Raw genomic sequence first — 19424 nt, 5'->3', positions numbered from 1 at the left:
GGGTCCAAGTCTTGCCGGGTGACTTACCTGGCACCTCCATCCCCGCAGAATAGAGAGCAGAAATCGTCTCCGGATTGAAGGCGGGATGGCACTGGGATATCTACCATGTGGGAGGGATATAATAATCCTCCCAACGGTCCGACCCAGCATCTCTGAAAGTATCGATAGTACCTTCTACCCCTTCCGGCCCGACAGACCAGACGCCTTCTTCAACMAGCTTGCGCCAACAATCCAACAAACGCTCCAGCCGCTGAGGGCGGTAGTAGTCACCACCAAAAGGCTTGAATCCATGCTGAAAGAGGTCTGCAACGCTTTCCCTATCAACAAGCTCCCCATCGCTTCTTCGTGCGCCTACGCTCCTGCCCCAACCATCATTGAATGTGAACGGGAGCAACAGCCGAAATCCCTCCTCGGCCGTGTCAAGACCGTTTCTCTCCACTGCCGCAGTATACAGGCCTGCAGAGACGCGAGACGGTGTGTGGGTATCGGTGGAGGTTGAATAGAAGTCCGCCAATAAAAATGGGCTTGTTGTTCTCGTGAGCTGGACAGGACGCTGGTCTCCGCTGTCGGCGGGGAAAAGGCACACTGGCGGTACGGTGTGCTGAGAGTGGGGCAATACGGTGAATGGCTGTGCTGCCACAAACCCAGACGAGTCAGCTGGGGGCAGGAGAAGGCCCGGAGCGATGTAGTGGAACCACGGCCGTCTCGCGCGCGTCAGAAACGAACGTGCAAAGGAAGGATCGGGCACCGAAGCGGCGTCCAGGACGGTTGATGCGACCAGTGGCTCTGGATTGTCCGCATCAGTCCCGGAAATGGGGCTGATCAGTGATGGTGGGTTTGGCAGCTGCGAGATGCGCGCCTCGATGGCCTGACACAGCCGATCCCACGCGCCGACACACGTAGTAACCTGGGCTTCGCTATAGGGCCGCCACTCCCAGGGCCCGATCTTCTCGAAGTCGAATAGGGCTGGCTCTTTATGAGGCGAAGCCACAACTTTTCCAATATGAATAAGGTCGATCCAGTGGGAGAGCAGTGTCTCTAGTGGGTTCCAAACGTCTGGATGATCCTCAACTGGAAACCCGTAGTCATAGGCATCAAGATGCATGAAGATCGCGACGCGATGGAAGCGTTGGTGGTAGATAACACCGCCACCACTGCCCTCAGCCGATAAGCCCGTGTCGACAGGGTACAAGCGCACCAGGCTGTCAACCGGCTGGTCTTGAAGATCAGCTACAAATTCCTCAATAAGTCTGTTTGGCGTAGAGAGTCCCCATGCGAAAATAGAGAGTGGCGGGGGCAACTCATCAGGACTATCACTAGGAGGTATTATAGCGGTGTCAAGGAAAGCCACCAGTGACGGATCAAGCCTTGGACGAAGAGCCTCAGCTTCAGCACCGAAGGCCGTGAAAAAGTTGGTGCTGTTGCCATTCAGAGTTGCCAGCGGACGGCCTTCAGCGAGCCAGGCATATTGGACCAGGTAGTTGTGTAGAGCTGCACATCGTGGGTAATCCATCCCTTCGACATAATCTCGTGGAGGGTTATCTGGCCTGACGAGCAAGCTGGTGATGTCCGGAAGTTGAGAAACATCCATTGAGATGAAATCGGAGTGTGTGGGTGTCAAAGGGGTATAACTATATCACAGCCTCTATTCAAAACACTGAGGACCAGATTAGAACCCTCGCTCATCAATAAAGGACAATGTGCAAAGAACTGAATCTATTATGAAGTGTTGAGTGCGGTTGGTGTACGGAATCAGAGGGCAGCTCTACTAGTCAACTAATCTAGACTATGAGCTGACTCAGCGCGGTCGTACCCAAGGGCACGTGAACCTTGTGAGGGTAGTGCTATGGATAATGGGGCAACGGACAGGCTAGAAGAGAAGCCCGATTGGGTGGATATTCACCAGTATTTAATGTGCACCCACGCTTGCAATCAGTTCTTCGGAATCCCCATGTTGAAACCTTTGGCGACTTTCCATTGACGTCTACAACAACACTCTCAGCCTCCATATATCCCTCCCAGGTACTCTGACTAAGGTCCTCACCTACACCCTGAAAATTCTGCTGTTTTTGTATCTTTATAATGTCACGGCTTCGGCCGGAATGGACGCTACTCATGTTGCTACTCTTGTCAGGAAGGTTGTCAAATTGGTTTAGGTATGATTGGATGAACCTAGTCGTCTATGTGTTCATATCTCTAGTCACCCTCTTCTCCTCTGCTGTTACGCATGCGTACCGGCATTATAGCGCGCATGTGTTGTCATGTTGCAAACCATCAGTATGTCAAAAGTGGCCCACTAGGATGCGGTGCGATGTTGATCTATGGCTTGATATCTACAATTATCCCTGCAAATCCAGCGTGCCATGATATCCACCCAGATGATGTGACCGCTCTTGCCCCCTGTCCACGCCCGAACTCCGAACTCCGAACTATAGWATTATAGTCCGGTTTATTCTTAAGCCAATCTGGTGTATTTATATGCGCAGGGTTTCTCTGCTTACTCACTGTTCACTGCTAGCTATTTAAGAATTGAATCATTTCCCACCCTCTTGCCCCAGGCCCTCCTCTATCCTACAGCCTTCCCTTTGTCATGATCATTTCTCTCCTACAATTCGCCCTTTTCAGCTTGGCGTATGCCACCCAGGAGGTGCTGCGGCCTGCGACAGACCAAAACAATGAATTTCGCATTGTTCGGAGCAGCCATTCGCCGGATCACTCAATCCGAATCAAACAGCAAAACGAGTCCATCTGTGCAGCTGGCTCACCTCAATACACTGGCTGGCTCGATGTCGGCCACAAGCATCTTTTTTTCTGGTACTTTGAGAGCCAGAATGATCCGTCCAACGATCCATTGACCCTGTGGATGACCGGAGGCCCCGGTGACTCCAGTATGATTGGTCTCTTCCAGGAGGTTGGCCCCTGTCTGGTTAATGAACATGGCAATGGAACCTACCACAACCCATGGGGCTGGTCCCGCAACTCATCGCTGCTTTTTGTCGACCAGCCCGTCGATGTGGGTTTCTCATACATCGATGAGGGGTATGAGCTGCCACAGGACTCGAAGGAGGCCGCGATTGACATGCACCGCTTTCTGCAGCTATTTGTCTCTGAAGCTTTCCCTCACTTGCAGGAACTTCCTGTCCACCTTTCCGGGGAGTCATATGCGGTACGAAAGATGCTCTCTCTTCTACACATAGACCGCGCTGACCTTCCAGGGTCACTATATTCCGTACCTCGGCGCTCAGATTATACGGCAGAATGAGCTTTATCCCAAAGAGCCACAAGTTCAGCTAAAGTCGTGCCTGGTGGGGAATGGCTTCATGTCCCCGCGAGATACAATGTTCGGGTATTGGGAGACGCTCTGCACCACGAATCCAGGCGTGGAGAAGCCCATATTCAACCAGACTCGCTGCGATATCATGGCCTCAAACATGCCCAGATGCATGGACGTCAGTGCAGTGTGTGTCCAGAATGCGGACCCAGCATTGTGCAGCGCTGCCTTCTCTGTGTGTTACGAGGGTGTAATCGGTTTCTATGAAGATGAGGCCGGTAAAGGTGGCCGTAACAGGTTTGACAGTAAGTCAAATGGAAACATAGCAATCTATGAATCTGTTCTAAGCACTGCCCAATACAGTCACGGCGCCCTGTGAAATCGACGAGATGTGCTACATCCAGGTTGCACGAGTCGAACAATATCTAAACTCACCAGCTGTGTGGAAGGCACTGTCTCCCCCAAACCAGATTACCGAATACAAAATGGTCTCAGAGGCCGTCATTCAAGCGTTCGCAAAGACTTCGGACGGTATGACGTCCACTTCTGATTTGGTCACGTTTCTCCTGGCGAACCAGGTCCATTTCCTGGCTTATCAGGGTAACCTCGATCTCGCCTGCAATACAGCCGGGAATATCCGCTGGGCGCATTCCCTGTCCTGGAAGGGTCAGGGTGAGTTCGTGTCCAAGCCACTACGTCCCTGGCACTCGGTTGTTTCAGCCACTGGTCAGAATGAGACAGTTGGTACCATGAAGGAAGTTCGGGTTCGTGTGGGCGATGCAGAGACTGAGTCGCGGTTTGCACTTGTCACTGTGGATGGAGCGGGTCATCTGGTGGGCATCTACGGTTGAGAATACAATGAGCAGGAGTTGGTGCTAACATGCTGGCAATAGCTCCCCCAAGATCGACCAGATGTTGCACTCGACATGATGGTTCGGTGGATCACCGGTGCGCCCTTTTCCTGAGCTGTTAAGTGCCATGCAGTGACGGACGATCTTTTGCATGCCCCAGATGGAAAGCCCGCGGCATATTCGAAGCCAAATGTTGTAGCATTCGCTGCTTGGGAGTATATAAGGCTCTATGTGGGCCGTGTTCACACTGAACCCGGGAATATGCTGGAAAACAGCTGCTAAGAAACCCTGAACGGGTCACTGGTGGCTAGCCAGGGGTAGTTGTAAGTGCAGAGTTTTATATATACACATGTATATATCCATCCGAGAACAATAGATTCAGAGAGACTACAGCAATGACCACAGCAATATGGAGCATGGTCAACACAGAGATTTCAGAAGACAATTATCCTTGCTTGACCCGAGTTGACCTCCGTTCGACTCTGCGGAAATACCAGAGACACACCCCATACGTTATATCCAAGCAATAGAAAGCTCCCACAAGCCAGTACATGAGCACATTGTCGACCCAATGCCATTTTGCAGGCCAGTACGCGGCTCGGACAAACAGCCCTGGAACCGTGACGCCGGAGGCAACAAATCGGGTGAGCCTAAATGAGATGAGCGTTGGTTCTGCGAGTTCAATTGCGATCAATTACTCGGGAATAGTTGAGCCTACCACATCTTATACGACATGCCTCGCGTATGGCCTCGCTGAAGAAGGAGACCCAGTGCACTGGCACTGAGCGTCACTTGACAAAGCATCCCGCCCCAGTAGAGAGCTGCCAATGGACCGACATGGGATGAGAAGGCGAGATGGCCAGATAACAGCCCTAGAACGCTGATAAGAACAATAGATGGTAGATGTCTCCGCATGAATGGGGAATGTGAACCAGACTCTCTCTCGAATTTGAGGGTGGCATATAGGACGAAGGCATTGATAGACAGCCATAGAGGAAAGATAGCCCGTGGGAAAGGATTGGGCGGTAGGTTGATCAGAGCAAAGGCGATTTCCCAGGCCAGGTTGTTGGACAAAGCTATCAGCGACACGCCAGACATACGGTCCTGGTATGCTTTGCGGATGGTGAAGCAGTAGTTCATTGTCCATCCAACCCCGGAGATAATGAATGGCGTCTCCACTACCCATCGCACCTTCTGAAATTCGGCCGGAGCTGTGTCAAAATCAAATCCATCCATGTTGATGTCGATGGTTTCTTGAGAAAGACTGGTCGTCTGGACGAGGTCAATACGATCAACGGCGGGTGTCATCATGGGCAGATTGCTTGATCATATATTTATGCATACCGCAAGGTAATCTTAGAGCGACTCAATGCAAGGGATTGCTATCACCCTGATAGCAACTGAATCAGTGCAGAACGGATCAGGAGGATAAGACGGCAAGCAATTTGACCAACCCTATAACTTATCTCATATGTAATGGCCAGCTGAGCTGCAGTCCGATTGGAAAACGGACGGACCAGTTGCCGTATCACATCACACCGTCTTCACATAATAATCGGCATCTAGACTAAGAACCGACGCTTTGGGAATGAGTTGGCCGACATGACAAGTTGCACTTTGATTGTAGGGTGCCACAAGGGGATTATCTAGACCAGATAAGTACCAAAAGTGGCATCCTTGTGTATCAGTCTGTGACAGCCATTGCGGCGGAAAACACTGAATATGTGATAGGACTTGTACTCCCTACGGCATCGCAAAAGCTGAAACCTCCGACATCTTTCTTCCCTTGTGCCATGCCTTCAGATCATCCGATCAATCAAGGACATGGACGATCTTATCTCTGGAAGTTTGTCGGAGGGAATAAGCCAGAGAGCTCGGGGATCTATTCAAGGAGCTACTATCTCCGCCGAACGCTAATCGAATCCCATTGCGAGAAACTGCTCGAGTTGCGAGTAGGCTTTCCGTAACGGCATCATACCGGTCATCGTCGTTCTCTCCATTCCAGAGCACCCCGAAAGTGCTGTGGTCAATATAGTCTCGTGTATACATGATTGCCTTGATGATGTCTAATCCCTGAAGCTGTAGGTTACAGCAATGACGAGGATTTCCTGTTCTTTTCTGTATCGCTACTTCAGTGCATTTTCCGTAGTGCCCTTGATCCGATGTGGTGTGTGGGCCGCTGATATGGTTCATGCTCTATGGTTCCTCGGCATCCCGGGCTGACAAGGGTCACATATAGCATAGCCTCAAGGCCACTGCCGCTCAGGCTTCGCTGATTCGTGTGATCCAGTGTCTTAATGTGTTAGAACGTAACATCATGTTAGTCATTGGGATAAATCTATCTTCATAGCCACAGATGTATGTTGCTCTGCTTGAGGAACTCAGCATACAGGAAGTACAGCAGTGGTGATATATGTCATCTTGATGTGTAAGCGTACACTTCATATTCTGTAACGCTACTCATGTCATTAAGAGTTTTGCTTTATACGTATTGAATGATACCTATGGCCTGGACTGATAACTATACTTCGCACTGGTTAGGTCATTAAAATTTGGCGCAACAATCTCCCTGCATGGCCGCAAAATCGGCACTTCAAACCATGGGCGACGGCTCTGGCAACCGAATATATAACCGAGAGCAGTCTAGACGCCGGTCATAGAATCCTCTTTTTGCTCGCAGCGTGGGGATTCTGCTCTCTAGAAGGATGGTAAAGCGGGAGGAATTTTCATGCTCCTTACAGAGTTCTCAAGGCTGACGAATGAGGTGCAGGCATCGAAAAGGTGAGCTGACTTGCAAAAACAATACATCGAATCATTTTGTTCCATTATGCGCTGCGAAGTTGATGTGGTGTTTTGCGATTGGTAGCATGCCCCTGGCGCTTATCCTGTTATTGCTTCAGCCTTGGGCGCTGATCAGGGATATGAAGACTCCCAGAGACCCCTCAGTTCAGCCTCGCCGACGCTGTTAATCTTCTTGAATATCCTTCCAGTGTGCGTTACCGATTCTGCGGTGCTATTGCGATTATTGGAGGAAGCGTCACATCCATCTGATATAACAGTCTCGATAAATCGACAACATGCTCAAGCGCGCAAATCACGCGGACGATAGAGAAGTAGAGAGACAAAGAGGTGGTTGTCCAGCCCAGAATGGCGCAGAGTCACGGAAGAAAAAGTTCACCCGTGAGGATTACACAGTTGGATGGGTTTGCCCTCTGGAGGTAGAGCTCATTGCTGCGCTGGAAATGCTGGATGAGGAACACGAGCCGCTACCACAACCTCCCACAGACCACAATCACTACCATCTTGGTAGTGTCGCCGGTCACACAGTCGTCATTGCTGGGTTATGGCAAGCCGGAAACAGCCCGGCCACAGCAGTGGTGATCCAGATGCGAATCACGGGATATATTGATGGTGACCCCGCCTTCTTAAGCTTGCAGCCTTTGTGGTCACAGCGTCCTTCAATGCTTGGGATTCAGCGAAGAATGAGTAACGATAAAGGCCTGTCCAGCCAATTCGGACCACGAGATCCCGCGTTCACCAGTGTTGTCAGCGCTTCCGACACTGCATAAACCCTATGTCGGTTATGTCCCTTTAAATAGAACACCAGTGTTGGGATAACCTTCTTGTAAGCTGATCAGAGCATCCAATATACACAGCATATCCCTTTCGTTTTTGGCCCAGCAGAGCGTAAACACCGCTTTCATTGCCCTTCTTTCGACGTGGTTATTGCTGGATGAGAGTTGCGACGGTCTTAGTCTCCGTGCTACCAAGCAGGATCTGGACTTGATATGGGAAGTATTTGAGAACGGTTTGTACCAATTCATCAGGATCGTGCCGTTGAATGTCCCGGAACATAGTCGCAGACTTGGGGACATCGCCCGCCTGAGTGACAATAGACATGAAGGTTTTGATGATCTCAGTGACCCGTATAGCAAACCGCTCGGTATTTTCTGCTGCCATTACTGTGTCAGCAGAAAGTTACAAAGACTATACAATGGAATAACCTCACCTGTGGTATGATCATCGAGATTCGCAGGATCAGATGCTATGAAAAGCGTGCCATCGTCTGTTCATCTTCCGAATCTTCGTGAATGTACTCATCATAATCAGTAAAGAAATCTACATTCTCTATCATGGTTGTAATCCCCCCGTCTCGTATACATCTATATCATATTCTCATTGTGGTTTTCCTCAGTAGACTCGTCTTCGTTTCCATTATCCATGGATTCCCTGTCGCTAATGGACCATGACAATTGAGCAAATGCCTCGTTATCAGTGCAGCCTGAATTTATATCGATCTCCTCATTGAGATATCCATCGGTAGATTCATCTTTGTTTCCATCATCAGTGGATTTCCTGTCACCAAGGGAACTTAGTAATTGAGCAAATGCCTCGTTGCCGGTGCTGCGCCCCTTCTCACTTCATGGACCATTCGAGTTCGCGGACCACCAGACTGTGTCCGCCTTCAATCTGGGCATTGACTCGGATACGCTCGCTTCTATGATTAAGTATGGGTACCCTCTGTGTCAGAGTACAGAGTTGGTCCACGGAGATTTTCATTCCTTGCTTGAGCTTGTGGGTCCGCTGCACTACAGCACAAGGAGCGGACCGTCCTTCCGCAAGTGCTTGGGTTTTTCCCTTTTACAACAAGACGGCCGTCGCAGATACAGTGAGTCCGTAAATGATGGTTATGCACGATCTGTCTCTCAGTTGGGTTCGTGGCGTTGAGAAGATCGCGGGCCTTCTTGGTATATGGGTTCTTGAAAGCTCGGTGTCAGGCCGCTTGCAGCTGGCAAGCTGGCCAGGTTTGACTCCAGGACGTTTCTTGAAGATATCTATCCTGTGACTGGTACATCAATTAGTTTATGTCCAAGAATAGATATCATGTTATCTGCAGCTGCCGGCGACGCCTACCTAAAAGAACGAGTGCCACGCAAGTTACCAGAGAAAATCCCAGTTGCTCGCAGCATCAAATAGATAGCTGCCAGCATTGTCAGGTGACCAGCATCTCAAATAGTCAAAGTCATATATATCAAACTTGTAAAGTTGCCTCCATGACAGCAAGATCAGGCATAACATGAACACGACAGCACTGATACTAGTATAAGGTGGGGGGAGTGGCTGGTTTCCATGCATGAGTGAAGACAATCAGGTTTTAGGGAGGCCTGAGTCTCCTTTTATATTAGAGATTGTGGATACTCCTGGAAGACCGCAGGCAAGAAGTGAATGACTCTTCCTTTGCAAGGGCTAATCCCCTCCTTTGAAGTGAATAGTTTGCTTGATATTATGGAGCACCGGCTTTTGTTATATCAGATATGAATATAATGCTCCTTTTGTATCGCGTGGGTCATCTGAGAAGCCTAGCTTGTAATTACTCTTGACCGTCACTGTAAATAAATTTAAACAGATACAGAGGCACTGCTTTCATTAAATATTGCTAATGTAACTTTTGTATTGATTGGCCTCCCTTGTCCTGTCCTGATCCAGACAGACATAGCATCGTCGAGATGCGATGAATGTCTGACTATCTGGATAAGTGAATTTGTCACCAGAAGCTGTACATCCCAGTGGTACCATTTTTGGTCAGTGAAGTCTGGTGGGAAGAAGTTCATTGTTATCATCGAGCAAAATGTCTATTATGGTTATCTCATCCTACTGTCATTGATACTTCTCAAGCTAGATTGCCCAAGGAGATGAAACTGCTCTTTTGTACACCGCCGGTAGCCGCGAAGTCGAGCTTACAAGTCAGATCTAATTTTTATTATTGTATAAAGCTACCATATATGTATCTAAGAGGGTATATGTCAGTCCATCTACAATACCATGAATACATCAGGGCACCCCAGGCTCGTCAGCATAGTTATACGCTTATACGCATCGGATTTGAACCAAAGCTGGGGAGATCTCGTATTAGCTTATTGCTTTTTTTTTTTTTTTTTTGGAGCCGTGGGCGCCAAAAGGGGCGTCACTAAAAACATGCCCAGATTACTATTTACAGTTACTATGTAACTGTAGAACGGTATTCCATGAAGGCTTTTATATCTACTTTGTTGAACAGAAATACTGCATAGCTTATGGAAAAGAACAGATTATGTGCTCGTGGGGGGAGTACAGCTCAACCGGTCATTCATACTCGAACATTAATTCCCTTGGTCACTAAACTTCATTATGGTATTCTCATCAAGGATCTGATGTTAGGGGCGCTAAGTAACTCAACAAGAAAGCTGCTTCCCTTGGGATAACTCAGCATATCTGTTAATGAAACACTCAGACTCGGATGGACAAAAAATCTGATCGCGAGAGAATCGTTGTTTCTCACATGGATTTTTCGAACAGTCTCGCCAGCTGGCAGGACCTCACTCACAAGCAGTACGCCGATTCTAAAAATGGACAATCTGACCATTCGGGCCATATTTCTCTTCGCGAGCTGAGAAGGCCTCATGATCCTGGTCATCTCATGATATTGGGGCATCAATTATCATCGACATGCTTCGTGATTTTTGCCTGCTATGAAGTGGGTATATACATTACACGGTACAAGAAATAGGCTTGGGTGCCAAGAAACAGGCCAGGGTGCCAAGACACGGGCCGAACCTAGTTTTCTGCCGGAACAGTGAGCCCGCGGGCTTTTTCGAGGCCTACACACTAGCCTCGAGCGAACTTGTGTAGATCAACAACATGCACCACAGATTATCTAACCTCCAGCAGATTATCAAGCTCGAATTCCACCTCCCGCCCTTGGGCCTCCAGCTCCAGATATCCGGGTGCACTCCGCTCGATAATGTGCACCCACAGGTCCGGATGTCCGTAGCCCTCGTCCATGAACTTGTTGCTTTGTCGGGTTGACTCTAAGAGCTCGAGAATAGGACGGTCCATGTCCAAGCTATCCACACCAACACAGAACCCTTGTTAGAAGACAAAAAGCGAGCTAGAATGCTAGGGAAAAGCACGTACGGTTCATTGATCCGTGGCGGACCTCCAATCGACGACTCAGCTAAGTCCACGACTCGACGACCCAGAATCTGGCCGAAGGAGATCACCTGGCCCATATTCCAAGGTCGACGGAGGATCGACTCGCGGACGTGTCCGTTGGAGCCAAACTCTACGATGGTTATCCGCCCTGTAGCTAGCCCCGGTGCATCGATCACGTACCACGTGTAGTCCGGCCCGTCGGCGAACACCACCGTGCCACACCGAGTCATCGAGAGGGCGTGGAAATCTGCTCTGTTAAGATACAGCGCAGGGAGGATCTCGCTAAGCGCGGTAGGCTCGGCGAGGTCTAGCAGCTCCGGAATGTGGCAGCGGGGGGCGTCGCCAGCACCCCCTATGTCAAAGGGATGCGTCCCCTGCCAATAGTCCTGGTGGACGTATAACAGGATCAGGAACTTCACGAGGTGGATATAGTTGCGGGGATGGGCCTGCCGGTCGACGGGTGCCAGACACAGGAAGCGCTTGTCCGGGCATGGGGCTAGCTGTGAGAGCACCGAGGCCGGGTAGTCGAGAGCTGAGTTGTATGCTGGGGCACGACTATGGTAGGACTGTGCTAGATATATTTTAATTTTTCACTTTCAAATCGAGGAAGCGAGAGAGGTAAGGTAAACAGAAGGGGAGAAGGAGTCGAAACCTAGCGAAATAGGCTATACGGACCTCGCGGAATTCCTGACTGACGGTGGCCCATTTCTCGACGAGGGCTCGCCGTTGACGTAACCCATCTCCGGGGGTTGAGGTTGGCTGGGATTCTTCCTGTAGTGATTTGATCCGTCAATGCCACATATCATAAGTGAACGGGCGCCGTGCCACAGACTTCCGTACCCGTACGAATAGCAACCACCCTTTTGCCTCTTCCGCGAGCTCGTTACGGGATAAATCCGTCGGATGCAGGCGGATCCCGGAAATGCCCGCCGGCCAAGATGTTAGCGATATCGGCTGCGACATTTCGTTGAGTTCAACTTGTGTTCGTGGAGGGAGTTAACCGTAGGAATTTTGAGGAGCAGAGAAGTGGGAGCTTGCACGTAGAAATCATGAAGGTTCGTAGCCCGAAGCAGTGAGACATACTAACGATTAAGGGCCTAGGTACTGTAGTAGTACGAGTGGATACAAGTGGATCGTATTACAGTACAGTATGATCATTACCGGTCATTACAGCGGGGGTTCAAAAGTATTTGATCCCCCTTTGGTGATCCTAGCGGGCTTCTAGGGGATCAAATACGTTTGAACCCCCACTGTACAAGACCCCAAGTTAGTGTCGGAACAATAAATGAATGACTGCATAGACTAAGAATGCTTGCCCATGGTGCATTTTTATCTAGCGGTATTATACCCCCTATTTATGCGCCAAGTAGTACCCCACGAGGCTAGGTTATTCATTGTGGGTGGGCCCCCTCACCTGTTCATCAGTCTGCTGCGCAGACTCTGCTCTGCACTCTGCACTCTGCACTCTGCACCCTGAATTACACCCGCCATAGGAAGGATCACACGTGGTCGATGCACAATAAGCGTCGGTGGAGCCACTGTAATCTCGGTTAGTCTATCCTCGGACTCGGACGGTCATTAGCCTGACCATTATTCACTTACCAATACCCATAGATACTGCAACAGGATCCGAACTCGGAGCCGAAGCATGTATAACCACCATTATTGGCGCCACAGAGTCCATTAGGTGAAATTGCCCCGGAGCAAGGGCCATACTTGGAATCACAATTGGCGCCACAATAATCGCTAGTCGATCCACTGTAGACCAGAGTCGGGTTAGAGCGGAAGGCGAAAAACCCCCTAATAATGTGAATGTGAGTGCGCTTACCAGTAGCCGTAAGTACTGCAACAATCCCCAAAGCCTGAATTGAAACAGGTCCAGGCGTTGTTACTCGCCCCACAGAGACCATTTGGGGAGACACCACCAGCACAAACTCCCGCGGTGGAGTCACAGCTGGACGCGGCGCAATAATCGCTGGTGGAACCACTGGCCAAGGCAGGTCAGAAACGGGGTCCAAAACGAGCTTCGAGATATTTCACAAGACCTACCAGTCACCCCAAATACTGCAGCAATCGCCAAAGCCAGACTGCGCACATGTGAACCCCGTGCTTCCGCCGCAAGTGCCGTTCGGGGAGATGACCAAACCGGTAGCCGTCGCTGACGCAGCAGAGGTCGAGGTCGTCGAGGTGGCGGTTTGACTGATCGACGAAGAGGTCGAGATTGCCGTACGGGAGGCCGAGACAATGGTGGAGGTCGAGCCTGCAGCAGCATTGCTCGAAACCGAAGCCGTCCCCGTCTCACTGGCGGTGGTCAGGGGAATGCTGGTGTTGAAGGGGATGGTGGGGGTAGGCTGGCTTAGGTCCAAGTCACACACGCGATCCCATTCACTGAACCAGGCGGTGTTGGCCATGAGATCGCTAAAGTTCAAATCGTCGGTATCGAGGCTGTAGTAGGACATTGCGTCTTGGCAGAGCGTGTAGCCCTTGGTCATCTCATACACAGTGTCATTATATGTCCAGGTGGAAGTAGAGATCGATAGTCCGGTGGAAAGAAGCCAGCTGGAACAGGAACCCCCCCAAAAAGAAAATCCCCTCCTGGTTAGTGATGCTCTCTCCCTCGTTTGTATTCTCTTCTCTCTGGAACTGGCTTACGATGTGGTGCGGTTTGCTGTCACCGTGGCATTAACGTTGATTGTGGAAGGTAAAGCCGGCAAGGAGGTAATGGAGCTCGAGGGATACCTGGAGTACGTGTGAATGTTGCCGACTGCTTGCACACACTGGCCCAGGGTCAGTAAATCAAGCCATCGGAGTGTTGCCAGCGATTGTCTTACGTAGCTATTCCCCAGCCACAAGGAGGAACAATTGTTGCCGAGTTGAGGATTCAGGAAATAGAAGTCGCTCTCGGACATGGAAAACATGGACACAACCGTGTCACAGGTATCGCCAGCTTGGGTTGTGTACCAGTATCCACAGTTAGTGTTGGAAGTCGTAACGGCGTTGGAAGGAACCGGTCTAAGGTTGGTCAATCGATGTTAAGGCAGGCATCACGGACACATTACTCACGCAGCGGTCGTGACAGCCTTGAGAGCAAAACTGTTAGGGATAGTGGTAGTACCCGGAGGGCTGGGAATGGTCAGTGAACCAATCCGAATTCCGGCAACAAGCCGAGTTGGCTCCAAGGACCTTACCTCAGACAGATATACTGTCCCTGCAAAGCCTGCAAATTTGAGCAGGCAGAATTGATAGTGGGGTTCCAGGACCGGAAAGTCGGGATCGAGATCTCTCGTCGTAAATTCCCGAGAATGGACGCGCAGGTATCGTTGGGAGAGACCATATAAATATCGCAGACCTCGGGTAGACATAACGTCTGGTTCGCCGTCAGATAACTGCAATTCGGCCCGAGAGCATTGATGCTCGCCAAGGACGGAGTGGATACGTTGGCAGCGGCCGAAATTTGCAAGCATGTTTGGTTGGCTGAGGCAACATAGAGAGTCGAGCTGGGGTTCGTGATATTGCACCGCACATTCTTCTCCGCACCAGCGAGGGCGCTCGTCGTCGCCGCCGGGCTTGAGCTTGCGGTGTAGGTCACGCTATAGGAGCTGCTCGAAGAGCAGCGGGATATCTGACTGCTTACAGAKGCTGAATCAAGGAGCTGCTGACCCCACGGAGCATTGACGAGGGTCGTCATGTAGTCCAGAGCGCAATCACTGCAGGTCAGATTCACTCCGTTGCTGCTGGCGGTTTGGAGAGACTATTACAGTATTCGCCGGATGATGCGTCCGTAAGGCAAGTCACGGACTGCTTCCACAGCATCTCACTCCCGGCATCACTGGCCGTCTGCAATGACCCAGATATATTATACAAGGTATCCTTACCGCAGGTAGTGTCCACCGTGGCAACATAACTGTTCAAGGCCGTCTGGCAGGTATCAGCACAAATGAGATCCAGGGCGTTCGATGACCACCGGCTGGTCTGAAAGACTGCGGTTCCAAGACCGGAGTAACATGGCACGCTGGCAGTTAATGTAGAAAGATAGGTGGTGGAGAACAGAGAGGAATTCAGGGTGGATGATGTGTAGATGAACAATGTGTTGTTCGAGGCCGCATGGACAAGAGCAAAAGAGATAAGCCACAAGAGCCAACCCAGAAGCTGCTTCCTTGCTGTCACGTAGGTCGCCATTTTTGTGGGTGGGAGTATGACTTCCCACTGAATTCGCAACTGATGCAAAGAGATACAAAGAAATCTTTCCAATTGAATTTTCTTCTCAATTTAGCTACCAAAAAATCACCAACCCAGGGGCGACTTGTAGTATTCCGCACACCGAGGTCAAGCAATTAGATCAGGTACTACGCAGAACTAGTGGCACTACTACTAACTAGAGTCGCTCCACAACCCCGAATTTAATTACTGTGTATCCCTGGGTACATTCGGCCAGTCTCAAGCTCTTCGACTCTCTTGGAGCGTTGTTGTGAGCATTTTGAGCGTGCCATCCTTTTTCACGACAAGCCCTGTGCACTGGGAAGCCGTTGAATAAAGATAGGTCCTGCTCTAACAGTCGACCTATGCGGTATACAGAGTCACTAAGCTTGCCTTTCATGTGGAGTTGCCTGCGGTCTGGTAATACCGGTACGGTCTGTACAGTACATACTTAACTAGGAGGATTGCGGATAGACATCACAAGCGAGGTGCTAACCTATCCAGCTCATAGCCCTTAGCCCAAGGGAAAATGAGGGAAAAAATGTTCAATTGGACCGAGATTGTCTCGGGGCATATAAAGAGAAGTGGGCAGTGACTGGACCCTCATCGGAAGGTTGAGGTCAATATTGTCCTTTAGTGTCTCTGCCCGCTCACTCATTTACCTGACCCATCTGTCTCTCGACACTTCTTTCCTCTATGTTCTTCCTCTAGCCCTATTTTCTTTTTTGCCATGATTTGGCGACCTTCCACGGAGGCATGGAGACCCCGAATCATCCAGTGGCTGCTCCTCTTCAGCCTTTCAATTTCTGTACTCGCTCAGATGACCTACTATTGTAATGCAACCGCGCCTTGCTACAATGGTGCCTGCTGTGGCATAAGCGATGGATAAGGTGTACGTGCCCGTGTAATAGACCCTCGAAAATGTCCATCAACTAACGAGATATACCATTGATCCAGATTTGTGGATACGGTGACTTCTGTGGTGATATATGTATCAGCAACTGCAATGCCACGGCACCCTGTGGGAAGGATGCATCTAGCCCCGGTGCGACGTGCCCACTCAATGTGTGTTGCTCGGAATGGGGCTTTTGCAGCACTACCGATGGTTTCTGCGGCACGGGATGCCAGGGTGACAACTGCGGGCCTCCCACGGTCCCATCCTGCTCCTCCAACGATGTCTTGCAGCGAGTAATTGGCTACTATGAAGGGTGGGCAAACAACTAAACCTGCGACTCATGGAGCCCCAGCAACCTCGCTCTTGATGGGCTGACTCACATCAACTATGCCTTCGCCACATTCAAGCGTATTGCGGACAAATGGGTGGTTAGCCTAATGTCTGGCGTCGCTGATGAGGTCGAGATCATGAATGACCTGGTCAACCTGAAGTTAAAACGCCCGGGTCTCTCGGTCTATCTGTCAATCAGGGGTTGGTTATTCAATGACAGGGCCACTGCGTCCTTCTGGTCCGACATGGCCAGCACAGAGGCGGGACGCGTGAGTTAGTTAAAATCCGTCTTGTTCACGTTACAAACCTTTGGATTTGACGGTGTGGATCTCAACTAGGAGTATCCGGTGGTGACGGACCGTGGTGGCAGACCGGAAGATACCTTCAACTATATTTACTTGGTCTCGGCGCTCTGAGAGGTGCTCAATGCCTTGGGGACCAGCTATGGGATCACCTTTACCACACCGGCAAGTTACTAGTACCTGTAATACTTTGACGTGCCCAACATGCTGGACGCGGGTGCTGATTGGACCAACTTGATGACCTATGATCTGCATAGGGTGTGGGATGGTTTGGACCGGTATGTGAGATCAATATGCTAGATGCCATCTGGGCTTGAGACTGATACTAACGACCCACAGCAGATGGATTTGCAAGGTGATGCAGGCCCACATGAATCTTACCGAAATCAAGTTGGCCCTTGACCTGATGTGGCAAGCCGGAGTGGAGCCATCCAAGATCGTGATGGGCACTGGGTTCTATGGTTATTTATTCACTGTAGATGATCCCTCCTGCGTAGAGCCAGGCTGTGCATTCTCCTATGCTGGAAATGCTGGTCCCTGTACTGCCACAGCAGGCGTCCTCTCTTATAAAGGTATAACTTCAGACTTCTCCTCTTCGCACGCTGCATTCACCTTAAAGATAAGTGTTAATGCAGAAAAACCTCTAGAGATTGTTGAGTATATGAATTCTGATGATGCGGTCGTCTTTCTTGATGACACTGATGCAGTGAATTACATGATCTGGGACTCATCCACCCAGTGGGTTTTGTTTAATACCAACATCACATTCCAGCAGAAGATTGCCTATGCCAATGAAGTCTGCTTGGGGGGTGTGATGATCTGGTCGCTGGACCAGGATATATATGACTGGTAAGCTCTCAGCGGCCTGCTGGGTAAGGAAGTCGCTAGCGGGGACCTGCTTACTGGTGGCTCTATGAGTGACCAGACCGCGCAGGACCTCGCGACCCTCTATTCTGCCTATACAGGAACGGACTGCTACATCTCAGACTGTGTGGATTAGAACACTGGTCAGTGTAAGTTAGGATATAGTGTGCTTGAATACATGCACTCCGCCTCCCTAGGCATGATCCAGAACCCAGATAAAACACTCTGCAAAGTCGGAACCAAATTACAGAGTGACGCATAGTATTGCTTAATCTGCTGCCTGACGAACTCCATGCCGGAGGGCTGTCGCTGGGAAGGAGGTAGTCAGGATGGCTCGTGTACAGGCGGCGGCACTTGTGGCCAGGGCAAGTATAAGTTGGTGGCAGATTCCTACTTGGACCGCACCGGGTTTGGCTTCTGCTTCAGCAGAAAGCGTTCGCTCTGCTGCAACACAGATTTAGCCTTGGAAAAGTGCTCCTGGATGACCTGTGGAAATATGTGTGCATCATCTATGTATGCGTTCGAGATGGAAACTAATTATGAGGGTACTAGTAAGTGGACCCCCGTGCTAGCCGGTTCGAGCATCGGAAAGAGGCTAAAGGAACTAGACTTGGTACAGAAGACAGAGGATTGTAATGCGATGTCTGAGTTCTGCTGCCCATCCAAAGGTGTGTACTCGGTCTGTTCATCCTCGCCTTGTTGCTCTCTAACCCCATGATTACTATATAGATACATATAAGAACTGTAAGTGGTATGGCTGTAATGACAGCTATCCCAAGGACAAAGTCCTGATTACTTAATGAACTGAGATCTTTTCACACACTGTTAAGGGCGACGATAGCATCTACTCTTCTGGCACGAACAAGCTATGCTACGATCCCCCTAATGGAGCTAATAGTTAGCCAGTCGACCCGGCAGACGTGTTCACTTACCTGGAAGAAGATAATGTAAGCTACTACTACAGCGTCGAGAGCACATCCAACAATGATGGTCAGTCACCTTTATATTTGTGGCCTTATGGAGCTGCCACCGCTAACAACTTGACTAGCTATGAGTGATGATACCACTGACCCGTTCGCATTTATTATGATTGACGGGGACACGAGCGCCTATGATGAGTTGTTAGTTAACTAATAGACATTCCTGACCGATGAGCAGGAGCTTGCTAAGTAAGATTTGAAAGTCTACAAGTGATTGAGTATGTTCAAGAACCACAACAACATGTTTGATAATGTGGTTAAGACGTACCATATTCAGTGCACCAACCTCTTTGTCAACAGGTCCAACTGTAATTCCTTATTCAAAGGTGGTGCATCAAATACCATTGTGAAAATGCCCAAGGATCTTAGAGTGGGCCATTATGCCCAGGTTATCAGTCTGGTTCCTCTCAGATCTCAGAGCTAGTCTTCAAATATCCAGGCACGGTCCACCACCAAGATATATAAGCTCACTGTGGACTACGATTTGGCCGGTGCCTCAGCTGAAGCCAAGGGCGATGTGAACTTTCGCATTAACTACACTAATCTCCTGGAATACTAGAAGGAGCTGACCGACAGCCCCAGTTCCAAGAAACGCAAGAGATGGTTCAGGGCGTACAATGACTAGCTCCAGAAGATGACCACAATTATAAAAGATGAGTCGGGCTACTTACCCCTGGATTATATAGAAAAGATTAAGCTCTTCCACACTCATGCTAGGTGTCCCAAGACCAACATTAATGCTACCTTTGACATTGATGCGGA

The 19424-nt window shown here is 49.9% G+C and overlaps 8 protein-coding genes across 8 annotated transcripts; 3 read left to right on the top strand and 5 right to left on the bottom strand.

Moving 5' to 3' along the window:
• Nucleotides 1-100: 100 nt before the first annotated feature.
• On the bottom strand, nucleotides 101-1591 carry Asppvi_005284 (uncharacterized protein; the record flags this gene model as incomplete). Its single annotated transcript, XM_043301208.1, has 2 exons — nucleotides 101-207; nucleotides 241-1591. 2 exons carry the CDS (start codon nucleotides 1589-1591, stop codon nucleotides 101-103), a joined length of 1458 nt encoding a protein of 485 aa, XP_043157143.1.
• A 999-nt stretch (nucleotides 1592-2590) lies between these two features.
• cp8 (putative carboxypeptidase Y) lies at nucleotides 2591-4122 on the top strand (the record flags this gene model as incomplete). Its single annotated transcript, XM_043301207.1, has 3 exons — nucleotides 2591-3166; nucleotides 3198-3576; nucleotides 3635-4122. 3 exons carry the CDS (start codon nucleotides 2591-2593, stop codon nucleotides 4120-4122), a joined length of 1443 nt encoding a protein of 480 aa, XP_043157142.1.
• A 445-nt stretch (nucleotides 4123-4567) lies between these two features.
• On the bottom strand, nucleotides 4568-5430 carry Asppvi_005282 (uncharacterized protein; the record flags this gene model as incomplete). The annotated part of the gene is made up of 2 exons (XM_043301206.1): nucleotides 4568-4772; nucleotides 4841-5430. The coding sequence occupies 2 exons, from the start codon at nucleotides 5428-5430 to the stop codon at nucleotides 4568-4570; spliced, it is 795 nt and encodes a 264-aa protein (XP_043157141.1).
• Nucleotides 5431-7199: 1769 nt separating this feature from the next.
• Nucleotides 7200-7691, top strand: Asppvi_005281 (uncharacterized protein; the record flags this gene model as incomplete). The annotated part of the gene is made up of 1 exon (XM_043301205.1): nucleotides 7200-7691. One exon carries the CDS (start codon nucleotides 7200-7202, stop codon nucleotides 7689-7691), a length of 492 nt encoding a protein of 163 aa, XP_043157140.1.
• Nucleotides 7692-7845: 154 nt separating this feature from the next.
• Asppvi_005280 (uncharacterized protein) lies at nucleotides 7846-8082 on the bottom strand (the record flags this gene model as incomplete). The annotated part of the gene is made up of 1 exon (XM_043301204.1): nucleotides 7846-8082. The coding sequence occupies one exon, from the start codon at nucleotides 8080-8082 to the stop codon at nucleotides 7846-7848; it is 237 nt and encodes a 78-aa protein (XP_043157139.1).
• Nucleotides 8083-10812: 2730 nt separating this feature from the next.
• Asppvi_005279 (uncharacterized protein) lies at nucleotides 10813-12057 on the bottom strand (the record flags this gene model as incomplete). Its single annotated transcript, XM_043301203.1, has 4 exons — nucleotides 10813-11005; nucleotides 11077-11660; nucleotides 11770-11865; nucleotides 11935-12057. The coding sequence occupies 4 exons, from the start codon at nucleotides 12055-12057 to the stop codon at nucleotides 10813-10815; spliced, it is 996 nt and encodes a 331-aa protein (XP_043157138.1).
• Nucleotides 12058-12918: 861 nt separating this feature from the next.
• On the bottom strand, nucleotides 12919-15273 carry Asppvi_005278 (uncharacterized protein; the record flags this gene model as incomplete). The annotated part of the gene is made up of 7 exons (XM_043301202.1): nucleotides 12919-13081; nucleotides 13144-13653; nucleotides 13747-13871; nucleotides 13926-14106; nucleotides 14158-14217; nucleotides 14283-14693; nucleotides 14894-15273. The coding sequence occupies 7 exons, from the start codon at nucleotides 15271-15273 to the stop codon at nucleotides 12919-12921; spliced, it is 1830 nt and encodes a 609-aa protein (XP_043157137.1).
• Nucleotides 15274-17022: 1749 nt separating this feature from the next.
• Nucleotides 17023-17818, top strand: Asppvi_005277 (glycoside hydrolase family 18 protein; the record flags this gene model as incomplete). Its single annotated transcript, XM_043301201.1, is given in 3 exon segments — nucleotides 17023-17096; nucleotides 17158-17667; nucleotides 17680-17818. The coding sequence occupies 3 exon segments, from the start codon at nucleotides 17023-17025 to the stop codon at nucleotides 17816-17818; spliced, it is 723 nt and encodes a 240-aa protein (XP_043157136.1).
• Between the last annotated feature and the right edge of the window lie 1606 nt (nucleotides 17819-19424).

Source organism: Aspergillus pseudoviridinutans (genome assembly GCF_018340605.1).
Source record: "Aspergillus pseudoviridinutans IFM 55266 DNA, scaffold_3, whole genome shotgun sequence".
Taxonomy (NCBI): domain Eukaryota; kingdom Fungi; phylum Ascomycota; class Eurotiomycetes; order Eurotiales; family Aspergillaceae; genus Aspergillus; species Aspergillus pseudoviridinutans.
This window is presented reverse-complemented; position numbering and strand designations above follow the sequence as displayed.